At 40.6% G+C, this 14,315-nt stretch overlaps 1 protein-coding gene across 3 annotated transcripts in view; it reads left to right on the top strand.

Moving 5' to 3' along the window:
* The window catches only part of usp13 (ubiquitin specific peptidase 13), a 99,259-nt gene that overhangs the window by 73,789 nt on the left and 11,155 nt on the right, over positions 1 to 14,315 (top strand). For all 3 annotated transcript variants that reach the window (XM_059945850.1, XM_059945842.1, XM_059945859.1), the window contains 4 exons: positions 7,177 to 7,203; positions 7,676 to 7,819; positions 8,558 to 8,742; positions 10,924 to 11,071. In XM_059945850.1, coding sequence (XP_059801833.1) covers positions 7,177 to 7,203; positions 7,676 to 7,819; positions 8,558 to 8,742; positions 10,924 to 11,071 — 504 coding nt within the window. The remainder of the gene's footprint in view (positions 1 to 7,176; positions 7,204 to 7,675; positions 7,820 to 8,557; positions 8,743 to 10,923; positions 11,072 to 14,315) is intronic.

Here is a 14,315-nt window from a genome sequence, read left to right as displayed (position 1 = left end):
CCTCATAGGGTGATGAATCTCTGGAATTCATTATCTCATTCATGAGTTATTCTTAAGAAGGAAATTGATAAAATTCTAGGCATAAAGCATCAAGGAATAAGTGGGAAGATACGTTATTAAGATAGGTAAATAAAACTTGATTGTATAGAATGGTGAAGTAAACCCAGAGGGCTGAATGGCCTTTCCTGTCCTATTTTCTATCAACAGGGTCTCAGCCTGAAACATCGACCGTTCACTCTTTTCCATAGATGCTGCCCGGTGTGTTGCTTGAATTTCCAGCATCTGCACATTTTCTTGTCTTTGTCCTATTTTTTTTATGTTTGTTTGCTTATCTTTGGAGAAACACAGCACTAACATTTACAAATTGTTTTTGAGGAGACACGATGGCCTTGAACTTAATTCACCTCATTAAAAACTGTGATGAACCCTTAATTCCAACATTAGGTTTTAGAGGCTTCGGGCTTTGTAAAACAAATTATTTTAGGAATATTCACTGTTCTCACAGCCACTTCTTTTAATGCTCTAGAATACAAATTATTAGTATCCTTGAAGCAAAAATGCATATACACTGCATTAGGATATGGCTGGGAATTGCATGCACCATGGGATAATTCCCATAGATTTCATTGTTAGACTTAAAGGTGAGAAGGTAAAATTTCAATGGAGGATCCACCTGTTGAAATTAGATAGATACTTTATTGATCCCAAATGAAATTGCAATGTCACAGTGGCATTACAAGTGTATAAATATACAAATGTTAGATGAGAAATAAGAAAGAATTAAAAAATAGGTTACCTCATTATAGAGCCTAATGTCAGAGGATAAGAATGACCTCACATAGAGCTCTTTCAAGCAGCGCAGTTGTCTTAACCTATTACTAAAAGTGCTCCTCTGTTCATCCAAGGTGACTTCAGAAGGTGAGAAACATTGTCCAGAGTTGTCAGGATTTTCCACAGGGTCCTTTGTTCTACCACAGTCGCCAGTGTGTCCAGTTTGACTCCTATAATAAAGTCAGCCTTTCTAATCAGTTTATTGAACCTTTTGGCATTACCCGTGTTGATGCCATTGCCCCAGCACACCACTGCATAGAAGATTGTACTGCCAACAACAGACTGTAGAACATGTGAAGGAGAGGCCTTCATACTCCAAAGGACCTCAGAAAGTAGAGGCAACTCTGGCCCTTCCTGTACACAGCCTCTGTGTTGCTGCTCCACTCAAGCCTGTCATCCAGGTGCACCCCTGGGTACTTGTGGGTACATCCACGTCCAAGGTAAAGATCATATTAAGCTTAAAGAGAAAACAAGTTACTGTACAAAAATAGATGGCAGGTCAGAAGTTGGAATGATATATCCACTAAACACACTAAAACTATAAAGGAAATATTGAACTATGACATAAAGTGAGCTAGAACTATGAAGGCAGTAAGAGTTTCTGTCCTTACTTTGAAAAGGAAACTAGTTAATAAGGTGAGCATTGGTCCAATAGAAAGTGAGTGTGGAGAATTAGTAATGGAAAACGAGACCACAGGTAAATTAGATTGGTATTTTGTTCCAGTCTTCACTGTAGAGGACACAAGTAATGTTCCAAAAATAGATACAAGGAAAGATGAAGAAATTAAGGAAGAACTGCAAACTTGTAATCACTAGCGTTGTTGGAGCTACTGACTAAAGTCCTTGGATTCTGATTAACTTCATCTAGGGTCTTAAAAAAAGTAGTTTGTGAAATAACTGATGAGTTACTTTTGATTTTCAGAAATTCCCTGGATTTGGGCAAAGTTTCATTAAATAGAAAAATAGTAAAGGAAATATTTTTATTCAGAAAGGAAGAGGAGATATTCGAGAGGAAGCTAAAAGTTAGAGAGCTTAACTTTTGAAAGGGCAAAATTATTAGAAGTTAAAGTTAAGTGAATTATAACAGAGCCCTTGGAAAAATTCAAGGTAATCAGGCAAAGCTCACCATGTTTAAAAGGGTGATCATAATTGACCGATATTTTTATTCTTTGAAAAAATAACTTGTTTTGCGGATAAAGGAAACAGGTGGATGTATGATATTTGGATTTCCAGAAGGGATTTCCTAAAGGGTTGCACCTAGGATCATTGCAGAAGATGAAAGCTCATGATGGAGGAGGTAATGTGTCAGTGAGGAGAAAGGTTCGCTGGCTAAAAAGAAACCAAGCTGGTGTAAATGGTTCTTTTTCTGATTGGCCAGAGGGATCAGTGCTGGATCATTTGAGATAATTTTCTAATTGATATAAATCACTGGGATAAAGACACCAAAAGGTGTGTTTGCTAAACTCCCTGAAAGTAAATGGTAAAGAGGATGTGAGGCCACAAAGGTAAGAGAATATGCAAAGATCAGGCAAAAGGAGAATGAGGATTGTCCATTTTGGCAGGAACAAAATAAGAAGAAGGATAAATAGGAAGAAGTTGCATAGCTTTGGGATGCACAAAGAATTGTGTGTCCTGTTGTATGAGTCACAAGAACATATAGTTGGGGCATGGAATTAGGAAATGTAACAGAATGATCTCATTTATTTGCTGGAAGATTAAATATAGAGTCGGGAGGTTATCCTTCACTGATATAGGTCATTAATGGAATGCCATGCCATGTACTATATTGGTCTTCATGTTTGAGGAAAGATGCTGTTGTGTTGGAAGCAGTTCAGAGAAGGTTTATCAAAGTACTGATCGGAACCGACATTGCACTACGAAAACAAAAAAAGCATCGTGATTCCCCTCAAGTAACAAAATCCAAAGGCATCGTATAGTTTATGAGGTACAGAGAAATCAGAAAATTGACAGGAAATTATGACAAAGTTGAAATAAAATCTGTGAACTATTAAGAATCAGCCATTTGGTGCAAATGCTGCACATTTTCATTGAGAGATTAAAATTGCATATATTTGAATCAACATGCTTTCTCCAGGATAGACATATAAACCCCATTTCCAGAAAAGCTGGGATATTTTCCAAAATGCAATAAAAACAAAGATCTGTGATATGTTAATTCACGTAAACCCTTATTTAACTGACAAAAGTACAAAGAAAAGATTTTCAATAGTTTTACTGACCAACTTAATTGTATTTTGTAAATATATACAAATTTAAAATTTGATGGCTGCAAAACACTCAACAAAAGTTGGGGCAGAGTTAAATTAAGATTGAAAAGTGCGCAGAATATTCAAATAACACCGGTTTGGAAGACTAATTGGTAGCAGGTGAGGTAACATGACTGGGTATAAAACTAGCATCCATCAAAGGATCAGTCTTTGCAAGCAAGGATGGGTCATGGCTCACCCCTTTGTGACAAAATTGGTGAGAGAATTGTTAGTCAGTTCAAAAGAAACATTTCCCAACGCAAGATTGCAGAGAATTTAGGTCTTTCAACATCTACAGTACATAATATTGTGAAAAGATTCAGAATTCAGAGACATCTCAGTGCGTAAAGGGCAGGGTCGGAAACCACTGTTGAATGCGCGTGATCTTTGAGCCCTCAGGCAGCACTGCCTAAGAAACCGTCTTGCTACTGTGACAATTATAGCCACCTGGGCTCGGGAGTACTTCAGAAAACCATTGTCGCTTAACACAGTCTGTCGCTGCATCCAGAAATGCAAATTGAAACTGTATTATGCAAGGAGGAAACCATACATCAACTCTATGCAGAAACGCCGGCGAGTTCTCTGGGCCTGAGCTCATCTCAGATGGACCGAAAAACTCTGGAACCGTGTGCTGTGGTCAGATGAGTCCACATTTCAGCCAGTTTTTGGAAAAAATGGGCGTCGAGTTCTCCGAGCCAAAGATGAAAACGACCATCCTGATTGTTATCAGCAAAATGTGCAAAAGCCAGCATCTGTGATGGTATGGGGGTGCATCAGTGCCCACGGCATGGGTGAGTTGCATGTATGTGAAGGTACCATTGACTCTGAGGCGTATATTAGGATTTTAGAGAGACACATGTTGCCATCGAGGTGACGTCTCTTCCCGGGACGTCCATGCTTCTTTCAGCAGGACGATGGCAGACCAAGTTCTGCATGGGCTACAACAGCATAGCTTCGTAGAGACAGAGTGCGTGTGCTTGACTGGCCTGCTGCCAGTCCAGATCTATCTCCTATTGAAAATGTATGGTGCATCATGAAGAGGAGAATCAGACAACGGAGACCACGGACTGTTGAGCAGCTGAGGTCTTATATCAAGTAAGAATGGACAAAATTTCCAATTGCAAATCTACTACAATTAGTATCCTCAGTTCCAAAACGATTAAAAAGTGTTATTAAAAGGAAAGGTGATGTAACACAATGGTAAACATGCCTCTGTCCCAACTTTTGTTGAGTGTGTTGCAGCCATCAAATTCTAAATTTGTGTATATTTACAAAATACAATTAAGTTGGTCAGTAAAACTATTGAAAATCTTTTCTTTGTACTTTTGTCAGTTAAATAAGGGTTCATGTGAATTAACATATCACAGATTTTTGTGTTTATTGCATTTTGGAAAATATCCCAACTTTTCTGGAAATGGGGGTTTGTACATTAGCCTTAAGGGAGCGGGTAAAAATTGTGCTGGTGATTAGAAAAAAATCAGAATTTCTGAAGCATTTTGGGATGTTTGCTCTAAACTCCAGAGACTGTTGTGCATGAAAATCCCAGGAGATCAGCAGTTTCTGAGATACTCAAACCACCCCGTCTGGCACCAACAATCATTCCACAGTCAAAGTCACTGAGATCACATTTCTTCCCCATTTTGATATTTGGTCTGAACAACAACTGAACCCCTTGACTATTTCTTCATGCTTTTAAACATTGAGTTGCTGCCACACGATTGGCTGAATATATGAATTAACAAGCAGGTGTACTGAATAAAGTGGCCACCGACTGTATTTTAGCTGTCATAGACATACTTTCTGAATAAAGTGTTTTCGAGATCTCTTTTGATTCAGCAAATAGAGGTCTTGTTGATTAACTAACCAGTCTAGTCAGTGTCATAATACACAAAAATTCTGGAGGAACTTAGCAGGTCAGGAAGCATCTATGAAGGGAAATGGTTGGTTGCTGTTTCAGGGCAAGACACTATCTGGACTGAAAGATGGAGTGGAGGATCTTTCGGTCTGTAACTCTCCTCTGCCTTTCAGTTTAGATGAATAGTCTTGTCGACTGTACACTTCCTTCTATAAATGTTGCCTGACCGGCTGAGTTCCTTCACCATTTTGTGTGTTGTTCCAGATTGCAGCATTTGCATTCTCTTTCATCTCCAGTTGGTATAGTGTTGACTTGTGGAAAAGAGAAGTATTGCATCCAGTGAGTTTGCTGAGTTACCTGATCCTTGTTGGGTAACAGTGGGTGTCAGAGCCAATTTGGGCAATTTGCTGGAGATTGTTGCTCTTGAGGTTATAGAACGAACTATAGCAAATGAATGAGGGTGTCAAAATCAGATTGGACTATGATGTATTTGTGTCAACTGAATTACTCTTGTGTAGAGGTATTGCCAACTTATAGACAATAGACAATAGGTGCAGAAGTAGACCATTCGGCCCCTCGAGTCTGCACCGCCATTCTGAGATCATGGCTGATCATTCACTATCAATACCCAGTCCCTGCCTTGTCCCCATATCCCTTGATTCCCCTATCCATCAGATATCTATCCAGCTCCTTCTTGAAAGAATCCAGAGAATTGGCCTCCACCGCCTTCTGAGGCAGTGCATTCCACACCTCCACAACTCTCTGGGAGAAGAAGCTCTTCCTCAACTCTGTTTTAAATAACTGACCTCTTATTCTCAATCCATGCCCTCTGGTACTGGACTCTCTCAACATCTGGAACATATTTCCTGCCTCAATCCTATCAAATCCTTTAATTATCTTAAACGTTTCAATCAGATCCCCTCTCAATCTCCTCAATTCCAGCGTGTACAAGCCCAATCTCTCCAATCCCTCTGCGTAAGACAGCCCTGCCATCCCAGGAATCAACCTAGTGAATCTACGCTGCACTTCCTCAATTGCCAGAATGTCCTTCCTTAAACCTGGAGACCAAAATTGTACACAATATTCCAGGTGTGGTCTCACCAGGGCCCTGTACAAATGCAAAAGAACATCCTTGCTCTTGTATTCAATTCCCCTTGTAACAAAGGCCAACATTCCATTTGCCCTCTTCACTGCCTGTTGCACTTGCTCATTCACCTTCATTGACTGGTGAACTAGGACTCCTAGGTCTCTTTGCATTTCTCTCTTACCTAATTCAACACCGTTCAGACAATACTCTGCCCTCTTGTTCCAGCTTCCAAAGTGGATAACTTCACATTTATTCACATTGAATGACATCTGCCAAGTATCTGCCCACTCACTCAGCCTATCCAAGTCTCCCTGTATTCTCCTAACGTCCTCTTCGCATGTCACACTGCCACCCAGTTTAGTATTGTCAGCAAACTTGCTGATATAGTTTTCAATGCCCTCATCTAAATCATTGACATAAATCGTAAAGAGCTGTGGTCCCAATACAGAGCCCTGTGGTACCCCACTAGTCACCTCCAGCCAGTCTGAGAAACACCCATTCACTGCTACCCTTTGCTTTCTATCTGCCAACCAGTTTTCTATCCATGTTGAAACCCTGCCTCCAATGCCATGAGCTCTGATTTTACTCACCAATCTCCTATGTGGCACCTTATCGAATGCCTTCTGAAAATCTAGGTACACAACATCTACTGGCTTACCCTCACCTAACATCCTTGTTACACCCTCAAAAAACTCCAACAGATTAGTCAAGCATGATTTGCCCTTGGTAAATCCATGCTGGCTTGGCCTAATCCTATTTCTGCCATCTAGATGTGCCACTATTTCGTCCTTAATAATGGACTCAAGCATCTTCACCACGACTGAAGTTAGGCTAACAGGGCGATAGTTCTCCGTTTTCTCCTTCCCTCCCTTCTTGAAAAGTGGGACAACATTAGCCACTCTCCAATCTTCAGGAACTGATCCTGAATCTAAGGAACATTGGAAAATGATTACCAATGCATCCGCAATTTCCTGAGCCACCTCTTTTAGAACCCTCGGATGCAGACCATCTGGACCCGGGGATTTATTAGCCTTCTTATAGTTCTGGAGATCAGTCAGTATCTTTTGGAGCGTGGGAAAGCAGAAGTTTGTTACTGGGTGGTGAATGAAAACTAATGTTGTTGTTTTATCTTTCAGGTCATCTGCTGAATCATTTCATAGAGAGTATGTATTATTTTCAATTTTACTTTAGCAAATATATTTATGACTTTTCCTTATCCATTAATGGACTGTACTTCACTTTAATCCCAACTTTTCATTGTTTGTTTCTACAAGAGCTTTTCCAAAAGCATGCTTTCAGTCTCAAATCTGAAAATTATATCTTCTTGTACAAATCTCCCCCACTACTTGCTAAGTTAATACCCATTGCAATAATATTAAAAGCAGTATCCAAACTGTTAATTTCTTCTGGTAATGTAATTCCAGTCAATACCTGTCTTCTTCTCACCTTCTCATACTTGATACAGCTCTGCTGAGCAACAATTTTCACTAATAATATGTAGTGTGCTAGAGATTTTTTAAAATGTGCAGATCATTGACAATCCTGACATGTGGTATAATTTTATATCAGTTGTATTCTGAGAGGGTCGGTCTTTTATTTTCTGATTTTTTTCCAAGTGTGCCCCTTTTTCTGCAGCTCCTGAAATAGATGAATCAGCAGTAATGCAGCTGGCTGAGATGGGATTTCCCCTGGAGGCATGTCGGAAAGCGGTTTACTACACTGGAAATTTGGGAGCTGAGTTGGCCTTTAACTGGATCATAGCACACATGGAAGAACCTGGTAAGGAAAAAGGCCTAATGGCCAACAGGTAAACGTCAGGGTTTTCCGACAAGGCATGCAGTCCCTAAATTCAATTTGTAATTTTCAATGGGATGCATGTTATCGTTGGCTGACTTTATTCTGGCAGACTTTACACAAACCAAGAATAAAACTACAACTAGTTGTTCAAAAATGTGAAGATGCTATGTTCATCTAAGTATTGTGAGAAAATCTGATGCTGTAGTTATTGATTACCACTCTGGCAGTGTATGTGTTTCAGATCTGCCTTCATATGTTAAATTGCAATGCATAACTTCTGAGGATATGTTTATAAAATAAGATGAGGGCCATAAAACCATCCACAAGGGCAGTGCTATTACAGAAGAAGACACATTGGTTGCGCTTATTGCAACGTTGTCGTCGGCTTGGCACACAGACCAGAACTGAAATTTTAGATCTTGCAGTTTCTATTTATATATCACTTCAGCATTGCAGAAATGTTGATGGCATTTAAGGGAAGTGTTCTCAAATAAAAACTGTTGACTAGCCACATCAAGACATAATAGGGCAGGTGATCTAAAACTTAAAAAAAAATCTCCATAGTTTTTAAAAAGTATCATAAAAGAGCAAGGAGATTTTGGAACTCCAGAGCATGATGCTTTAGCTGTTGAAAGCCACACTGCCACAACCAAAGCAATTACAATTGGCGGTAATTTATTAATAAGTTAATTTGTCTTAATTTCCTACTCTTCCCACTAGATTTTGCTGAGCCACTGGCACTATCAGGATGTAATGAACTTGGCGCTACTGAGTTGGGTCAGTATGAGGTTGGTCTCGCTGGAGGAGCCTCCTCAACGAAGAACCAGCCACCAGAAGAGATTGTTGCCATTATCACATCAATGGGATTTCACAGGAGCCAAGCCATCCAAGCATTGAAAGCAACTGTAAGTCTGAGCATGTGTTATATTTTTAAAAGGAAAAGAAACAATACTCTAGGTTGTTAATGAAGAACAGCAAGTGAATGGAACTACCTTAGCTGGTACAACGTTGAGGGGTGAGCTGCACCAGAATGGGAGGCATCAAGCCTCCAGCAATCCTCTGACTAGGGTGTTACAGTGCAGGATGGAGGGTTTTCTGTGGAATACTGGCACCTCGCAGTGCCAGAAACTCTGTTTTAATCCTGACCTCAGGTACTGTCTGTGAGGAGACTGAATCAATCATGATTAATATCTGTATCTATCTATATATCTGAATGGTTCATTGTCCGTTCAGAATTCTGATGTCAGAGCCAAAGAAACTCTCCCTAAAATGTTGAGTGTGTGTTTTCAGGCTCCTGTACCTCCTCTCTGATGGTAGTAACAAGAAGGAAGCATGTCCTAGGTCATGGGGGTCCTTAATGAGCGATGTCGCCTCTATTGGGCATCGCCTTTTGAAGATGTTCTTGATGGTGGAAAGGCTAGTGCCCATCGACGGAGCTGACTGAGTTTGCAACCTGTTGCAGCGTCCTTCGATCCTGTGCAGTGGCCCCTACATAGCAGGTGGTTTTGCAACCGGTTAGAAAGTTCTCCACAGTACATCAGTAGAAACTTGCTAGAGTTTTTTATGAGCTATCAATACTCCCTCAAACTCCTAATGGAATATAGCTGCTCTCAAGCCTTCTTTGTAATTGCATCAATGTTGAGCCCAGGATAGATCCTCAGACACCAGGAATGTGAAACTGATCACCCCTTCCACTCCTGACTGTTTTCATGTACTTCCTGTGACTATGGGTTTCTTTCAGTTACTTCCCACTAAAGATGTGGGAGTTTGGAGGTAGGATGGCCACTGTAAAATTGCACTTTGTGCGTAGGTGAGTGAGAGAATCAGAGGACTCAGTTGTGGGGGGAGGAAAATATTAGTTATCATAGTCTTCAACAACATTAATGTAGGTTTCATGTAAATGGGAGGCTGGTAGCTGTAGCTCTAAACTTGGTGGGAGAAAGGAGAGTTTCTATGCTAAATCTCTCTGTCTATATGGAATTGCCAACAATGATGAAGCATGAACCGTAAGCTACATTACAAAGAAGGAAATGTTTAATTCTTACTATAAAACTCATGTGATTTTTGAAGGAAACATGAGACTTGAGAGAACAGGAACATACGAAGGCAATGGCATTTACAGACCCAGCGACACCCTAATGCTCGTTCACAACAAGGTGCAATGTTTTCAGTGGTGTTGGTTGTGAAAATAGTCTATAAAAATGGTGAGGTCATTGGTTTCTTCTTGAAGGCTGCAGTTAGCTGCCTTATTCACTAGATAGAAACTCCTTCAGGTCTTCCGTGTTTAACCACAAACCTCCACGTGCCAGAAGTTGCTGTTAGCTTTACAGAGTAAGAAGGTTAACACTAACTATTTTGTCCTCATTACAACCATAAATTCTGGGCCAATATTTCAGGCCAATGACCAAAATAAATATTTCTTTCATTTTCTATTTTTGTATGTGATTGAAACTGTGATGAGACTCAGATTCAGCTAATGATAACAGAGTTGTCTACATTCATTTCAGGTACGTATTGAACTGCCCTACATAGCCTGACACATTCTTTTTAATTGTATGGTGGCATGTTGGCACTGATGTCTCACAGCTCCAGGGACTCGGGTTCAATCCTATTATCTGTGTAGAGTTTGCATGTTTGCCTCTGGGACTGTGTTCTGCTGGGTGTTTCAGTTCTCTGACATGCTGGTAGGTTAATTAGCTCCTATAGATTGTGCAAATGCAGATAAATGACCAAAGAACAAAGTGAGAGTTGATGGATATGTGACAAGAAAATGATTCAGGGCTACAGGAGAAAGAGAGGGGAATGGATTGATGGAATTGCTAATCAGGTGTAGGCCTGATGGGCTGAATGACCTCCTTCCATATCATTATAAGCAATTAAGAATTCTAAGCTATTGCGATAGTTAATGCAAAAGCTTTAATATAGTTAGTTCCTCATTTAATTATGGACAATGCAAGTTGGGGGTATGATGTCTTCATTAGTGATGTTCTGTTCACTTTTCAACCTGAAGATGTGCAGATCATTTTTAGCAGGACTCAGATTTAATTATAAACTTGCACTTAATCTCAATATTGCTCCTTTTGTAGAATAACAACTTGGAGAGAGCATTGGACTGGATCTTCACGCACGCAGACAGCGAGGATGAAAGCGAGGCGACGTCGGAGATTGACTCACAATCACACAACGATACGGAAACAGAGCCAGCAGGCCCCAGAATCAAGGACGGACCTGGAAGTAGGTCATCTTAAAAGGCTGTGCACTGAAGATACAGTGGTTTGGTCCCTGAGCTTATCTAATGAGGAATGATTTGTGTAGGTCAGGTCTATTCTGCCCAGCCTTTGGAAGAGTGTAATCTCTTTGAAACTTAATATTCTAAAGCAGGGGTTCCCAATCTGGGGTCCATGGGCCCCTCGATTAACAGTAAGGCTCCACAGCATAAAAAAGGTTGTGGACCCCTGTTCTAAAGGGAAAGTTGACAAAGTGGATGCTGTGAGGATGTGGAGGGCATTGCTTAAGGCCTTAGAACAGAAAAGGAAGTTTGCTTTTGGGAGTTGTGGACCTTTGGGACTCAGAGATTTCAGTCCCGAGTTCATAACTTTAAGGCTGAGATAGATTTCCGGACATTAGAAATTTCAAGTGAAATGGAGAGTGGGCAGGAAAATGGATTTGAGGTCAGAGATGACATTACCCAGTATCCAATGTTAGAAAAGGCTTGAGAGAATCTAAGTGCTTCTCCTGCTCCTAGTCCTTATAATCTCATGTTCTACCTAAAGCACAACACAACAGCATTTTACTGTGGATGATGGAAACCTGACAAATGATGTAATTGTTCAACTGGTCAGGAAATATTTGTAGGGAGGTACCAGAGAGTTAACAGTTCAGGTCATTGATGTTTTGCCAAATATTGTTAGTAATCTGCCTAAATGACTATTGTCCAGCAGTATCTGCATCCACTGTGATGAAGTGTTTTGAGTTGTTGGTGATAAAACATATCAGTGCCTGTTTAGAAGCAAGTTGGATCCATTTCAATTTGCCTGCTGGAGCAATAGGTCCACAGTTATGCCATCTCATTGGCTCTTCACTCAACTCTGGAGCATCTGGACAGTAAAGACGCACACATCTGGATGCTCTTCATTGACAGCAGTTTGGCGTTTAATACTATCATCCCCTCAAAGCTGATCAATAAGCTTCAAGACTTAGGCCGCACTACCTCCTTGTGCAACTGGATCCTTGATGTCCTCAGTTGCAAACCCTGACGACAACATCTCCTCCACATTCACCATCAGCACAGGTGCACCACAAGGTTGTCCTCTGCTCTACTTGCTGTAGACTTCTGACTATGAGGGTTAGCTGCAGTGCCATATTTAAGTTTGCCGATTACGCCACTGTTGTTAGCCAAAACAAATGGCAGAGTGGTGGTACAACAACAACCTTTCAGTCAATGTCAGTAAGACCAAGGAGGAGGAAACTGAAGTCCTTATCAGAGGTGCGGAAGGTCAGCAACTTTAACTTCCTCGGTGTTATCATTTCAGAGGATCTCAAGTCACTTTTTATCCAGCAAGTAAATGCCATTGTTAAGAAGGCACAGCAGTGCCTCTCCTTTCTTAAAAGTTTATAAAGATTTGACATGACTTCTAAAATATTGAAAAACTTTTATGGATGTCTGGTGGTGAGTATGTTGCCTGGTTGCATCCCAGCCTGGTATGGAAACACCAATGCCCTTGAATGGAAGAGCCAACAACAAAGAGTAGTGCTCAGTTCATCATGAGTAACCTTTGTAGCCTCTGTAACGTTTGAGCACATCTACATAGAGCGCTGTCACAGGAAAGCAGCATCTATCATCAAGGATCTCCACTTTCCAGGCTATGTTCCCTTCTCAAACAAGAGAAAATCTGCAGATGATCACAAAATGCTGAAGGAACTCAGCAGGCCAGACAGCATTTATGGAAAAGAACACATCATCAATGTTTTGGACCAAGACCCTTCATCAGGACCACCTGATGTTTCTCTTCTCTCTGCTGCCATGAAGAAGAAGGCATGGGAGTCTCAGGACTTTTACCACCAGGCTCAGGAACAGCTATTACCCCTCAGCCATCGGGCTCTTGAAACAGAGGTGATAACTTCACTCGCTCCATCACTGAATTGTTCCCACAATCTATGGACTCACTTTCAAGGACTCTTCATCTCTTGTTTGCGATATTTATTGCTTGGTTATTTATAATAATATTTATTTTTTTCCTTTCTGTTTGTATTTGCACAGTTTATGTTTTTTTGCATATTGGTCGTTTGTCCGTCCTGTCGGTTGTGGCCTTTTAATAATTCTGTTGTGTTTCTTGTATTTACCGTGAAGGCCCATATGAAAATGACTGTATATGGTGACATAGGAAGAGTGTGACTAAGCTAGAGAGGGCACAGAAAAGATTCACCAGGATTTTGCCAGTTCTGGAGACCCTCAGAATGCCCCTTCACATTGAACTGTGAGCATTCACAGTTGTTTCTCTCAACATATAGGTACAGTATATTTTGGAGGTTATAAATTAGCCTTTGAGGGCATAATACCTTTGTTAGAACAGCAAAATAAAGACATTTTTAAAAGAGGGTAAGCACAAAGGGTGGAAAATAGGGGATAATCATTCTGATAACAAGGGGCTGACCTGAAATGTTAATTCATACGCATGCTGCATGAGCTGTTGAGTACTGAATGTTTTTTGTTTATGTTTCTGAGGTTATAAACAACTTCCCCATGCCTTTAGCTATTTATTTGCATTTCATAAAAAAAAGGCAATTTACTGCTACTTTGCTCAGCAGGGAGCCTTCCGTTTGAGTTAGATTGCGCTGACTTCATCTTGTGCTAAAGAAACAATAATAGCCTCGATCAGGGTCTGTTGTCATGTTATTTTGACAGTTCTAACTAAGGCACCTATTTCTGGATGTCCAAAGCGCTTGCCTGTTAAGATTTAAGCTCCCTTTATTATGCAACTGATTTTTGATCTATGGCAAAGCTCAACTGAGACTGCAGCAGTCAGAGTGCGCATTCTACACCACTTCAGCAAAAATATTGAAAAACAGTAGGAAACATGAAGTGTGTCCATCATCGAATATTCTTTTCCATTTGTAGATAGGTGGTCACCGGTGTGGCCAATGTAGAATCCATTGAAGGCTCTCTAGGAATCCCTGCTGCAGGTTCTGTGAAAGGGTGTTTGTTCCCCTCATTGGAGAGATCCCACATCTTGAACATCATGGTCATGCCTTCATGAGTGGGAAGTTATTGCTGATGATGATTTCCAAGATGTTTTCTAGAATATGCTTCAACCTTACCCTGACTTCGCCTTGAATTTGCCTCAACCTCACCTCGCACCTGCACGGTTTGACCCTCGACTCAGCCTTTGCTCAGCACTTTATTGTTTGCAGTGATTTGTGGTATGGGTCTTAATAATGCCCAGTACAGAAACTTTAAAACGTAACACTTGAATGGAAA

The sequence above is a fragment of the Hypanus sabinus genome, chromosome 2 (genome assembly GCF_030144855.1).
Source record: "Hypanus sabinus isolate sHypSab1 chromosome 2, sHypSab1.hap1, whole genome shotgun sequence".
Classification (NCBI taxonomy): domain Eukaryota; kingdom Metazoa; phylum Chordata; class Chondrichthyes; order Myliobatiformes; family Dasyatidae; genus Hypanus; species Hypanus sabinus.
Note: the sequence above shows the minus strand (reverse complement) of the source record. Positions and strands in the feature narration are given on the sequence as shown.